Source organism: Rhagoletis pomonella, unplaced genomic scaffold (genome assembly GCF_013731165.1).
Source record: "Rhagoletis pomonella isolate Grant_MI unplaced genomic scaffold, Rhpom_1.0 Rhpom_scaffold_00008, whole genome shotgun sequence".
In the NCBI taxonomy this organism is placed as follows: Eukaryota; Metazoa; Arthropoda; class Insecta; order Diptera; family Tephritidae; genus Rhagoletis; species Rhagoletis pomonella.
This window is the reverse complement of record NW_023458562.1, coordinates 37,541,256-37,554,147: the sequence shown is the minus strand read 5'-3', so window position 1 is coordinate 37,554,147 and position 12,892 is coordinate 37,541,256. Positions and strand designations below refer to the sequence as shown.

The window sequence follows — 12,892 nt, the reverse complement described above, 5'->3', positions numbered from 1 at the left end:
CATAAATGCGCCGCTTGTCGACTGACCGTGGACTTGGTCGCGGTAATGCGATGGTAGGTATTCATTGTTTCTGTTTACTTTTTCTGTAAGGTTTGCGCTGAAATTTGGAGAAATAAACTTCAAAATTATTTTTTATTCAACAACTCGATTTTCTTGTCTACTAACTAACCGTGAATTAAAATCGTTAATCGATAGCACCGAATTTGTCTTCTCTGGGAAGGCTGAGACCGTTGTGGTGGAATCTGCCATCTGGGAAGAGGAATGTTATTGAGTGCCTTGCTTTTCTATTAAAATTAAGCTTTAGTTGCTTAAAATAATTTGAGGATTTAAAAAATGTGTGATCAACTTTTTTTGGGGGGTTTTCCCTCGATTATTTCCCTTGAATCTGTATGTGCTTAACAATGATTCCGTTGTGCGTTGTTTGAAGCTGTCTTTTTGTTGGAAGTTAGCGAGTAACTAAATTGCTTATAGAGTCGAACTGTCTACATTGGGGACTCTACTCTTCTCTTTTGAGTGCCTAAATTCTTTAAATTCGTCTCAAAGAATTCATAGATAAGTGAAGTATTTTTTTCGAAATATAGAAAAGTATCGGTAAATGCACTTATCATTAAGTGGGCTAATATGTATTCATAATTGAAATATTTGGAATTATATTTTCAAAACCTTAATGCTCTTTAAGTAGGACAGTCTGATCCAGTACTTAAGTAGGTATGTGCATTTTTACTAACCAGACATATCACTTATATTTAATTTCTTACGCCAATAATATCACTTCATGGCATATTCAGACACTTAACCCATTAAGGGGCGACGCCATTAGGAGCCTTGACAGAAAAAATTAGCGATATTTCTGAAAAGCCTATAGTCTAATTAAGAAAAAAATTCGTCCCCGAAGTTTCCAGGTCCATAGGGAAGGCAAGGGGTGAGGTGAATTGAAAACATATCACTGCGCGTTAAGGGGATAAGAAATGGATGTAAAAATGGTTACAAAGGATTTTACGATGTATTCCAAGAAGGCACCATCACGCCTTTGTTTCTATGAATAAATGTGTAGTATAAAGTTTGAAGTTTGTGGTGATATGTAGAGAAATGGTGTATCTCTCTCCATTTTTTCTCAAGCTGACCTGAAAAGTCCGATGTGCTTTCGCATCACTAGGTCGAAATGGGTTAAAGTGGCGAGATATAAATAAGATGATGAAATACGTGTAGTTCGTTAAAATACTATATTGGACACGAAATTCGTAACAGAAATTTTTAGACCTATACCATTACAAAGAACACTTCTTATAAGCGTTAGTCCCCGAAGAAGTTCAGTAAAACTTTCGGGTACATACTATACTAACCCACATTGAACCTACGAGTATTTTCTATCTCATACTCCTGCAAAGTTTTTCATTCAGAAGTACATTTTCAAGTAGTACATTTGGCCGAGTCGTAAAAGCGATAGAGATCCTTTTGAACTGCAGTGTGGTCTAAGAATACCGGTAACGGTTCTAAATTCCTTTTTGGGACGATAATCAGCTGATAAAAACTAAGGAGTTGGTTTCTCCATGCTAGAACCAAGATTGGTTGGTTAAGGTTAGGTTGCGGCGGTGGCCAGTTAAGTTTACTATGAGCAGGGTTGCCACTTTGGTAAATTGTTACCAAAATTGGTAGAAAAAATTTGGGTTGGTAAAAAGGTACATTTTTTCTCATTTTGGTAGATTTTTGACTAACTTTCCGTTCCCGATTTATTTTTCGTAGTTATCTTTAAATATATTATAAATTTCTTTGCATACTTTTTATATAATTACATACGTATTAATGTATATCGATATAAGGCGAACATATCGCATCAAAACTAATTTTACTGGAATCCGGAGGAGCTTTTGATTGCCTAAATATTTTAAATGATTATTTAAATATAAAAAAATTGACTGGTATGTAATTACGCACTATGATTGTTCGCAAACAAAATTAAATCAACGCCATTTTTTATCAAAAAATAAAATCAACGGGAATTTTAAGCAGCACATTGTTGGCTATACTCAAATAGTATTTGTTTTAAAACTCCATACCTTAAATTATTCTAAAAATTCAGAGCAAAAAATTCGAAATTTAGACGAAAAATCTTGGAATTTTTCTATATGTTTTATATGGTTTGATCCTCGATTTTTGTGGATTTAGTTAAAGCAATAAAAAACTTTTACTCGAAAAATATTGCGAATATTAAAAAAATAAGTTTTTTGAGTCACTGTATTTGTCTATAATAACTCGAGTTGAAGTTTTTCAAATAATGAAGTTTCAGTGTTGCCTTTATTTTCATCACTTCCGCATTTGGTTGAAAGAAACTGAGAATATGACAATAATATGACTCAAATACCGTATAACTAGTTAAATAAAAAGTAGTTTTTATTAAAATAATTATAAAAAAGTTATTGGTAGATATTTCGCAGATTTGGTAGATTTTTTTCAAGTGGATGGTAAATATTTTTTTTCGTCAGTGGCAACCCTGACTATGAGGCTACTGGAGTGAATTCGCCTTTCACTCTTTCAATTTCGCATTTTTCGCACTGTTCCATATTCTGCTTGTTCCATGTGCCTGCAGTTACAAGGGCATGTTCACCCGGTGCACATAGGAGTATTCGTGTAATGAAACCGATCAAACGTCAGTTTTATGAACATTGATAAAAGCGTTTTTAAATATATTATTAGCCCGTATACAAACTTTACAATCATTTTTTTATATTATTTTAAGTTATTTATTTAATCTAAATTGAAAAAGTATTAAAATACTAGCAACAGAAAATTCTGCAAAAAACTGAGGGCATATATGACGTGCTTTCCTTTTCCTAAAGAAGCTTTTTGTGCACCTGATGCATAAATTTGTTACGAAAATTTTTCTAAGTGTAATTACTCTTTTTGCTCATACAAAAAAAAAAAACACCTAATTATGATCAAGTTTCGTGTTTTATTTATTACTTAGCAGAAAAACACACCAAATAATTTTGACCGGTTTGACTATGCAAATACTCCTCTGTGCGATGATGTGAGTGCAATGACGTCAGCATTAGCTATGACTTGAATTGGCGTTTTTTACAGTGCTTGATGATTTAACTGCTGTGTATATAAAAAAAAAATTATTTTTTTATTTTTATTTTGCAAAGCACATTGTATGGGTATTGTTATAAGGAAATTGTGTTGTAACAGTGTATTTAAGTAAATGCAAATAATTTTATGATTGTTTATAAACTACATTTTAGAATTACTTTACTAGATTATTGCACATTAGGTTGCACCACCAAAAAAGTTGCGGTCAACGGAATTAATCTATTATATTTAAATTTGCGATTTGAAAATACCCCTATAAATTTCATTATATTGATTCCACTGATATTTTTTTTAACATTTTTATGCAGAGCTTTTAAGCTTACACTCTACTATCATCTGAGGTGAATTTTTATGAAAACTATTTTTAAAAACTACTTTTATTTATAAAAACTCGATTTTTGAAGGTATTTTCAAATGGATTCAGCTCAAGGCATATCAAACAGGTAGTGGCATTAGAGCAAAAACAACATTTGCGTGTATCGTGTTGTTGCTTCTGATATCGAAAGTGTCAAAAACTGTTCTAATTTTTTTTCGTCTAAATCAAAAAGTGCCATGTCAAATTCCAAGGAAAGCATAAAAAATAAAAATAAGAAATAAAAAATTGACACTCGAAAAAATAAAAATTGTTGCAACTTCATTTCTTAGTAAACTTGTTTGCCTCTCGAAGCATTGATCCATCCTTTGCAAGACCCATAAATCGGCGATTGTGCTGCTGAGTTGGGCGAACGTTCCAAAGCTGCTATTCAATCGCTGTTTTGTATGGAAAAAGGTTTCACATGCAAATAGATTTTAAAAATTTGGAATTTTTGGACATTTTCGAGACCAAATAATTTGAAAAAAAAAAAAAATCAAATCAGCTGTTCTGCTGATACTACCTGTTCAATGTGCCTTGATTCAGCTCACGTAAATTTTGACCCCAGGTCTTAAAATATAGTTCATTTTATAATATCGATGGAAAAACAGTACCGCTTTTTTATTTGTATGGAGAGTGAGGCACTCTATTGCACATATTACCCGCAGATAAATGACACTAATAGTATATCATATATTATCATAAAATGAAGTTAATAAAAATTTAGGCTCGTTTTACGAAACTAAGAACTCTTTGAGCGACTTACCGCGAGTGCTGTAAACGTTGATTTCGTATTGTTGTTTTTGGTGTTGCTGAACACTTTGTCGGTTATCAGTTCCTGGCACCGTTTGTTGTTCTTTGACTTTACCCTATTTATACTTAAATATTTGTTGTTTGTTTAACTTTTTCACACTTTCATACTTTCATAAACCGTAATACGTATAAACTCACAAAATTAAACAGCAACTATACCGGAAGCAATAAAACTTTTTTTTTTTTTTGGTGGCAAGTTAATTCGTATTCTGAGCTCGAATCGTCACATACGATATCGTATTACTCGCCGTGTAAAAACGCCGTTTTCGGATTATGACATCCCATTCAGCTTATACGACTGACGGTATCACGCGCGCGTAAATAAAAACCCCAAATTGCTTCTAAGAATTTTTCTAATTTTTTGGTTTAAACTTTAAACTAATTTGTACTAAATTCCTGGTGCTTTAATTACTTAATGGAAATTTCAAACTCTTACTGCTTTCTTCTAGTGTCAGTACGATTCAAAACACACAAGCACGACTGTCTTTTAAGATCGATCTACCACTAATACAAAAAGTCAGTACAATGTTATTCCAAGTTTGTTGATCTCTTTGAGGTATATATCTTTTTGCCTGGTATCCTTCTAACTATTGTGCGCTGTTATTCTTGGCGTACTGTTGACGCCAGCGCGATCATTTAATGACTGATCTTTTAAAAAGAATACTGGCAAAAATTATAACTGCTCTCTAAACTGCAAAGCTAATAAGCTTTAAATATCAGGTAACGATATTTCAGTGCAGTAGATAGCAACTGCTCTCGTTCGTGAATTGAGTGAGCTAATGTAGTTGCCTATGGATAAAAATAATAAGCTAACAAAGGTTTTAATAAAATTTACTAGATTTGATAAAATTTACTAGATACTTATATGTATGTGTTTATTTGCACAATGTGGGAGGTAAGCTGAAAACATATGGGTAATTTCATGTTTATTTAAACGTCGCACATTGAAAATATTCGCATTATTGAAGATCGTGACAATTGCACATTGGTGATAGAGTTATTGAAAATATAAAATTTGAAAAATTCTGCTCACATGTCTGTGTATGTATGCATATCTACATCCATTTGTTTTTAGTGCTATCAAGAATCTGCTTATTTATTTACAACTAACAAATAGCTGCGTGCTTCGCTGCGCCTTAAAATTATTTTTGTGTTGTAACTCCCACCCAAAGCTATTGTGGCATCATCCATAAAAAATAAAATCGATTTAAAGAGCTTTATGAAGTGAGAGTTTCAAGCAAATTTTCGATTTATGAAGAATTCTTTATTTTTTATGGTATGTATTAAAGCATGTTCACGATATCGTAATTTACGGCTCATTTGTAATTTATAAGCAAATCATGCTGAAATCAAGTAATTTCGCCTTGTAAAATCTGTTAGTAAATTAAATGGAATGAGATAATTTATCATAAATCAAGAACCAAATGAAGAAATTTATAAAAATGCCTAAACGTATGCACCCTTTTTTTAAACAAGTATAAATCACACACTTGTGCGTCGTACACGTGTTAATCACATATCTACCCAGCAAACCATTTTTTCAGAGTATTCTGCATTGTAAAGAAATTTTAAGGAATTCGTTAAGATTTAATTCGATTTTTTGCCGAATTTTCTAAAATGAAATAAATTGCGCACACTTCAATTCTTTTACGAAATTTCGGAAGAAAATCTGTGAAGCAACCAAAATAATGGTGCTAAATATGTGAAGAATATCTTTCAGAATTTTTCCAGAATTTTCTTTATTTTTCGTACAGAAATTTCTTTACGAGTTCGTGTCAACCGCTTCATATAATTTTCTTTGAAAATTCGTAAAAAAATCGTTACAGAAATGAGATACTCCTAACGATTTCCTTAAGAATTCGGGAGCTTTGGTTTGCAGGGTATAGAAATTATGAAAAAAATGTGAACGTACTTGATTTATGTGAAATAATTTGATCGAAACAAATTAACTGATGCTGTGATATGAACATAGTTTTAGATAATATATTTTCGAAGATATTTAGTAAGTAGGTAAATTATCGACTTTGTCCTGGAAATTTTATTTATAATCTTATAACTTGTGTCTACATATCGCGCACTTACTTCAAAGGTGTATTAATTCAATATTTGTCGCAAAAAAAATATTTAAATACCGTATATTTATCTGCCATAAAAAGTTGAAATGCAATTTTTTGTAATTTGAAAAAGTGTGCCTACTTTACAAATATAACAGACCTATTAACTATTATTCTGGCAAGTTGAAGATATGTCTAAATCAAATATTTCTGAAATACTTTCATTTCCTATCAATTTAATTGAATTTAATTTTTCAAATACATAGGTGGCAATCCGCTTCAAAAATATTTTCGACAGTAAACTTGCTTAGACCTTTTTAGTTTGATACCTATATTTTAAAATTTTATTTATTCTATCAATTTAACTGAATAAAATTTTGCAAACAGGTGGCAACCCTCCTCAAAAATATTTTCGCCTGTAAACTTTCCTAAACCTCTTTAATTTCATATCCCTATTTCAATATTTAATCTATATTCAAATTAAAATTATCAAACAGCTGGCAACCTTTCACAAAAGTATTTTAAAGCCGAAAATATAGCCTTCTCAAAACCTCTTTTTTTTTGACAGCCATATTGCAATATTAAATTTTTCTTATAAATTTAATTAAACTAAAATTTTCAAACTGGTGGCAACTCTCTAATTTTATTTTCTATATTTTAAGCTTGACCTCTAGCAATACTTCAGTGAAAACTGCATTCAATTACATGCATTAATTTTAGATTGCTGCGCGCACAGACATACAGACAGAAATTCTAGAAATTGTTGATTTGGCTTCAGTTGCTCTAATAAAGACTCCATAGTAATTTTTCTTTAATAAGTATCTAAATATATTGTACAGACATACCGTACCACCTGAGAGACAAAAAAAAAAGTTCGCCGTACACCTTTGAATCTAACAAATTTTGGTTGAGCAATTTCGAAAACAAAAAAAGTTGTATTTGGCCTAACGTAGGGGTAGTTTTTTTAGTTTTCCGTCATATCTTTGGCATTTACTGTAATAATTATTATAAATCCTCCACGTGCTGAAAAGTCGCGCAGATTTTTCGAAATTTTTTGTTTTGCTGACAGTGAGTTACTGGTAATACGAGTAACTAAACTGAAATTTTCTTTGATGCAATTTTCAATTTAGAGAAATAAAAACACAAAACAAAAACAGTTTACGTGTTTTTTTAATTTTAATAATGGTTTTTACTATTTTTACATTTACATACATATGTACGTAAATGCAATTTACTTACCATTTTTGTAATTAATACAACTCGTATTCAGTATACTTCCAACTAAATTCTTTTCGTTTATTGTCCTTGTAAAAGATTTTGCTAATTTTAATAAGTAGTTGCATTTTCTTTTCTAGGAAAAAGATTCCTTGCTTTAAAGCTACATGTGCATGCATTTGTATGCACATACAAATGTATAAGTAAGCAACGAATTTTCTTAAGTACATATGTATTTATGTTAAGCGTGTACAAAATTCAATATACATATTGGCATAAAGTAAGCTAGCGTAATTCTAAAATACTATACATATTATAGTTTAACACTAAAACATTTTAATATTTTTTTTTTCAAAAAAAGTTTACAAAATGCATGTTATAAAAACATTGTTAGTAGTAAAATCCGCTTAATAACTAAATTTAAATTTTAAACCTTTATAAATAAAAGCAAATTAATGGTATGCATTAGGTTTGTGTATTAGAAATTTCAAATTTTAGTGACCAAACACGTTTTATTATAACTTAGCATATTGGACATATTTTTAAATTCATTCATTAACAGAATTTATAGGGTCTTTCGTTTTTAGCTTAACCAATTTAGGAATTTTCATTGTATTTCTTTACTTACTGACTTAAAATTTTAGTAAACTTTTTTGCCTGCATATATCAGCGTATACCCCATCTTTTTTTAAATATAGTATATTAACAATGGTTTGCAGGCAAACATTTTTGTATAAAAAATTAAGAGAGTTCAACGAATTTTCAACAAAATTTTTATTTAGAATTTTGCTCATCCCTTGTATAGAGAAAAATGCGTAGAGACGTTAGCAAAAAAAATAATAATTAATTAAAAATTATTATTCCACACGATTTCTTAGCAACTTAAAATTTGCACTTTATAGTCATAAAACTGAATTGAATTCTGTTAAAATTGAACAAACAGCACACCATATCTTTTTTTATTCTAATTAAAATTTTCATACAAATTTGTTGAACTTTCTTTAATTTTGTATACATATAGTTAGAAACTTTGAATTATAGCATGAACCATATTTTTGCAAAAAAAAAGAACCAACAAATTGTAGCTTGTAAATCATTATTAAAGTTTAAAAAATAAAACAATGTGTACGCAGATATATGTATGCAGGAAAGTGTATATACACCATGTTTTAGTTCACATACAAAATCGTAGGGTCAATCAGGTGTTTTTCGCAATTCGTGTACTACAAAGCTTTTAAACTTTTTCAATATTATTTTAAATTCTTTTTAAATGTTATTGTTTACTTTTATGCATTGGTTGTTATTTTGTTTAACTTTTAGAAATACTGAAATTTAGCACTAAATTTGCTCAAAAAGCGAATCACGTTCTCACACATGTAAATCACAGGTAAACGTATTTTGATTTTCTACTTAAAACTGCACCTCAGCACTGGCTTTAGTTTTACATAATCAAAATATGCTAGCTACTTTAAAACTTACATTTAACGTATACTATTACATAATAATGTACATATGTATGTATGTATATACATAGTTATGTTTAAATATTTCTATTGATACATTTCAATGATTTCCTTAATACTCGCTACAGATCCGGCAATCAGAGCACATATCGAAAAAACACCTAGGAATATATTCTTGTACATCTTCCATTTGCACCAACCCAAGCGATCGGGCCACAAATATATTGTTTCACAAACACTAGGTACGAAAATGCCTGCAATAAAAAAGTACGTAAAAATAAAGTTTGAATTTATACATAAAAATTTCGAAAAGTTTGCAACTTCTACTTACCGAGCAGCGAGAAGAAAATGGCACCCACAAGACTGATAAATGGTCCTAGCTCAGGTATGGCAATGGAAACACCACCACTAATCAATATAATGCCGGTGCGTAAAAGTATCTGTGCCATATTGTGATTTTTTTCATTAAATTTGTGACTAATTTTTCGCCACAAAATTTCATTGGGAATGTAGAATTGCAGTCCATATGTGAAAAGTATGGCAATAGCCATCAGTATCTTCGCAGTATCGGCCAACCTACATAAATAAATAAACATTATTCGATAAAGAATTGATTATTATATTATAATATCAAAACTTACGCTTCACCCTCCTTTAAATTTAATGTAATACTGCCCTCCACTTTATCACCATAACGCACATAACCTAAGAAACCAATAGTCGCATACAATGAAACTACGACGATCATAGCTGTATTAAGCACACCAGGACATCCAAGAAACTGTTGTGGTTTCTTCATTGAATTCTCGACAGGCATAACTGCACCAATGCCTTCCATTGCGAAAATTACAGTGGCAAAATAGAGTGGTATCTTTGTGGCTTGCGCAATTAGCGGTTTATCTGAGAATACCAATGGCTCATTGAATAGGTAATATAACACAATGCCAAAAGTGACTACAATGAAAACATTTGCCATTGCAGAGAACGGCACCAGCAATTTAAGGGTTCTTATCTGTCCAATAAATAAACAGGGTATCAAAGTCAATGCAATGTAAATGCGTTTATTCCATTCCAAGCCAGTGTCATAATTGATGACATCGTGAAATGAAGTTCCAATAAACACTATATAAACACAAGCTGCCGCAAAGTAGGTGGCCATAAGACCGCCATCAACGAATTGTCTGAGTAATGTGAAAATTAATGGTATAATATGTACATTGATTTTAGGTTTTCTTCAAATGAATAGCAAAACAAACTTACTTTGCAAAATTCGACCAGGAACGCAGACGTTTCGGACCAATTTCAAAAACTTTTTCCGCCGTTTCAGCAAATGTTAGCGCAGGTACCCTGAGTTCTTTGCAAACATCTTGTGACGTTTCGACCTGAAAGAGGTAAATGAAAAAGAAAACAAAAAGAAGATTAGAATAATATTTATACACTAGTTAGTGAATCCGCATGGCGTGAAAACGTCCAAAATTAAATTTCAAAGACATAAAGAATACTCCAAATGCTAGTCAGAGTCATAAGCGATCTGAGTGCCGTATTTCATCTAAACCAGTGCAGCCGTTTCTTGGAGAATCAACTGTACCGGTAGAAAAAAGGATCTAAAGCCAAAAAAGGTAAAATTCATTGCCAGTTAAGCTTTTCTAGAGCTCATTCCTGCTGCCTCCTACTTCTGATATTTTAGTTCTTACATTGCATTTGATTGCAGTAATAGTAGATTTCCCTAATTGATATGCACGTTGGGCAGATTTCAAAAATGGTACATACATAACGGCCAAAACAGCAACCGCGCTCGTATAAAGGGAAATCAGAGATCGTAGCATGAAACGTATCATTAATTGTTATATGGAAAATGCTCGTTATCCGTTTACATTTAGTGACGGTCAGCAAACAGGTGACCGGTTTGTAACACAAGTAATAAAATTCCTTAAAAAAAAAACCAATTATGCTCCAATAAAGTGTCAATAATAGCTTCGATAAAAATGGAGAAATAAATTAATAAAACCATTTTTGGATTTTATTAGAATGTGGTCGAAAAAAGATTGATAAACAACTATTGACTATACAGAAATGCTTATGATTTACTTGACTACCTTCACTTAATTTCCTTTTCGATTTATAAAGGTAATAAAAAAAAGCTGTTAACAAACAAATGTACACATGTGGAGACCAGCAACAATACGAAACCTTTCAGAAATCTAAAAAAAAAATACCTTGCTCTCAACGGCAAAATAATAGATGAGAAACACGCATCAAAACGTGAGTATTTGCGGTTAAATATGGACACTTTAGCAGTGCTATAAGAAATATGCAATTGCTGTGAAAAGAATTTGCTCTTAAAGTTATGATAAAAATCATATATGTAATACTTCTATATTGATAGTAAGCTAACATCTCAATGTGTAAGCATTCCGAAATCAAAGCGAGACAGTCTAGTACCGTTTTTGTCAATGTATTGTGTACTTGAGTGCCGGTTTTGTATATGTGTTGTGTACATGTTTATTTATAAAAGTATGTGTTCCTTTTCTTTCGTACGTATTTATTGATATATATGTACTGTAGTGTTTTCGGACGGTACTAGCTCTTACTGCCAATATAGGAGTATTACATATATGATAAAAATGATCTAATATTTTTTTTTTATAGTTTTGTTCTCTTCGCACCAAAAAGTAACATTTGTTCGAAGCGTTTAATCAAAAAGTAACATTTTTATAATGGTCCTATCAAACGCTACATTTTAAATCAGTTAACCCAAAAAGTAATCTTTTTTTTTTTTTAACAAATTTAAAATACATTTTCATGCTTATTTAGGAAAATTTATTCAATGTAACAAATGAACCTTTTTCAGGGATCAATGGTAAGAAAAAACTTTGTCAACTTATGTACGCAAAATTATTTATGATTTAAATGGAACTTTTCGGTGTAGATATATAGTTCACATGCACATTTGAACCAGATATTAATGGCCTTATTCATAAAAAATAAAGTAGGTTTAAAGAGCTTTATAAATTGACGTTTTCAAACATTTTTCAATTTATAAACCTTTCATAAGGCCACTTTATTTCTTATGAATAAGGCCATAAGTCTATATTGGTCACACTTTATGTTATTTCAATAACTTCCGTCAACATTAAACTGTTTTTTTTGTTATTGAATTCATTTGTCAGAACTTTTACCTTTGACAGCTGAGTGGCTTTATAGGAAATTAAACTGATTGGGCCGTTGTTTATTTAAATAAAAAAAGGAAAATTTCATGCCAATCAAAGATGTGATAAGACAATCGCTTTCATAACTACGATAATAGTAACACTTTTATTGTAGAAAACAACTAATTTTATTATGATACGTTAAAATACATCTATTTTGATTAACTTGTTGCTAGCTGCAGAGAAAATCTTAATATTTAATCAATTTTTTTAGCGTACACGTAAACATATTTAATCTTCAAAAGTTTCCTTTCAGTTTTAAGTGTTTTGTTTTCTAAGCCACACTGGACATTATTTACATTTAATTGGAGAAGTCATACCAGCTCGAAAAACAGCTTGGTGATAAGATATTGCGAATTTTTGTTAAAAACTACTTACCAAAATTTTCACACAATGCGTACAGAGGAAGCCCACAATTAGCGTTGCAACCATGCCGAACAACAAGCCACCATTGGAGAAGGCCATTGGCATTGCCAAAATGCCGGTACCTAATGAACTTTTAAGCATGTGTGCTAGCGCACCACCAGTCGATTGACCCTTAACTTGATCACGGTGTTCCGAAGGCAGGTAATCACCGCTAAGCTGCGCCTTTTCGGTTAGATTTGTGCTGAAATTTGTAAAAGAGGATAAGACAATGGTAGCTCATTAAAAAATATTTTGAAAAAAATAAATAAAAATATTTGTGTTATGTAACTA

General features: G+C 31.1%; 2 protein-coding genes across 2 annotated transcripts in view; both read right to left on the bottom strand.

Moving 5' to 3' along the window:
- LOC118745178 (proton-coupled amino acid transporter 4-like) lies at positions 1–3,087 on the bottom strand (the record flags this gene model as incomplete). The annotated part of the gene is given in 3 exon segments (XM_036478702.1): positions 1–97; positions 170–249; positions 2,979–3,087. Coding segments are annotated over 3 exon segments (249 nt in total), but the record flags the coding sequence as incomplete, so codon positions are not given.
- A 5,824-nt stretch (positions 3,088–8,911) lies between these two features.
- Positions 8,912–12,892, bottom strand: part of LOC118744797 (proton-coupled amino acid transporter-like protein CG1139) — a gene marked incomplete in the record, with an annotated part of 239,955 nt that continues 235,974 nt past the window's right edge. Inside the window, 5 exon segments of the mRNA XM_036478140.1 lie at positions 8,912–9,241; positions 9,319–9,563; positions 9,629–10,168; positions 10,248–10,369; positions 12,575–12,803. Of these exon segments, the coding sequence (XP_036334033.1) occupies positions 9,075–9,241; positions 9,319–9,563; positions 9,629–10,168; positions 10,248–10,369; positions 12,575–12,803 (1,303 nt within the window).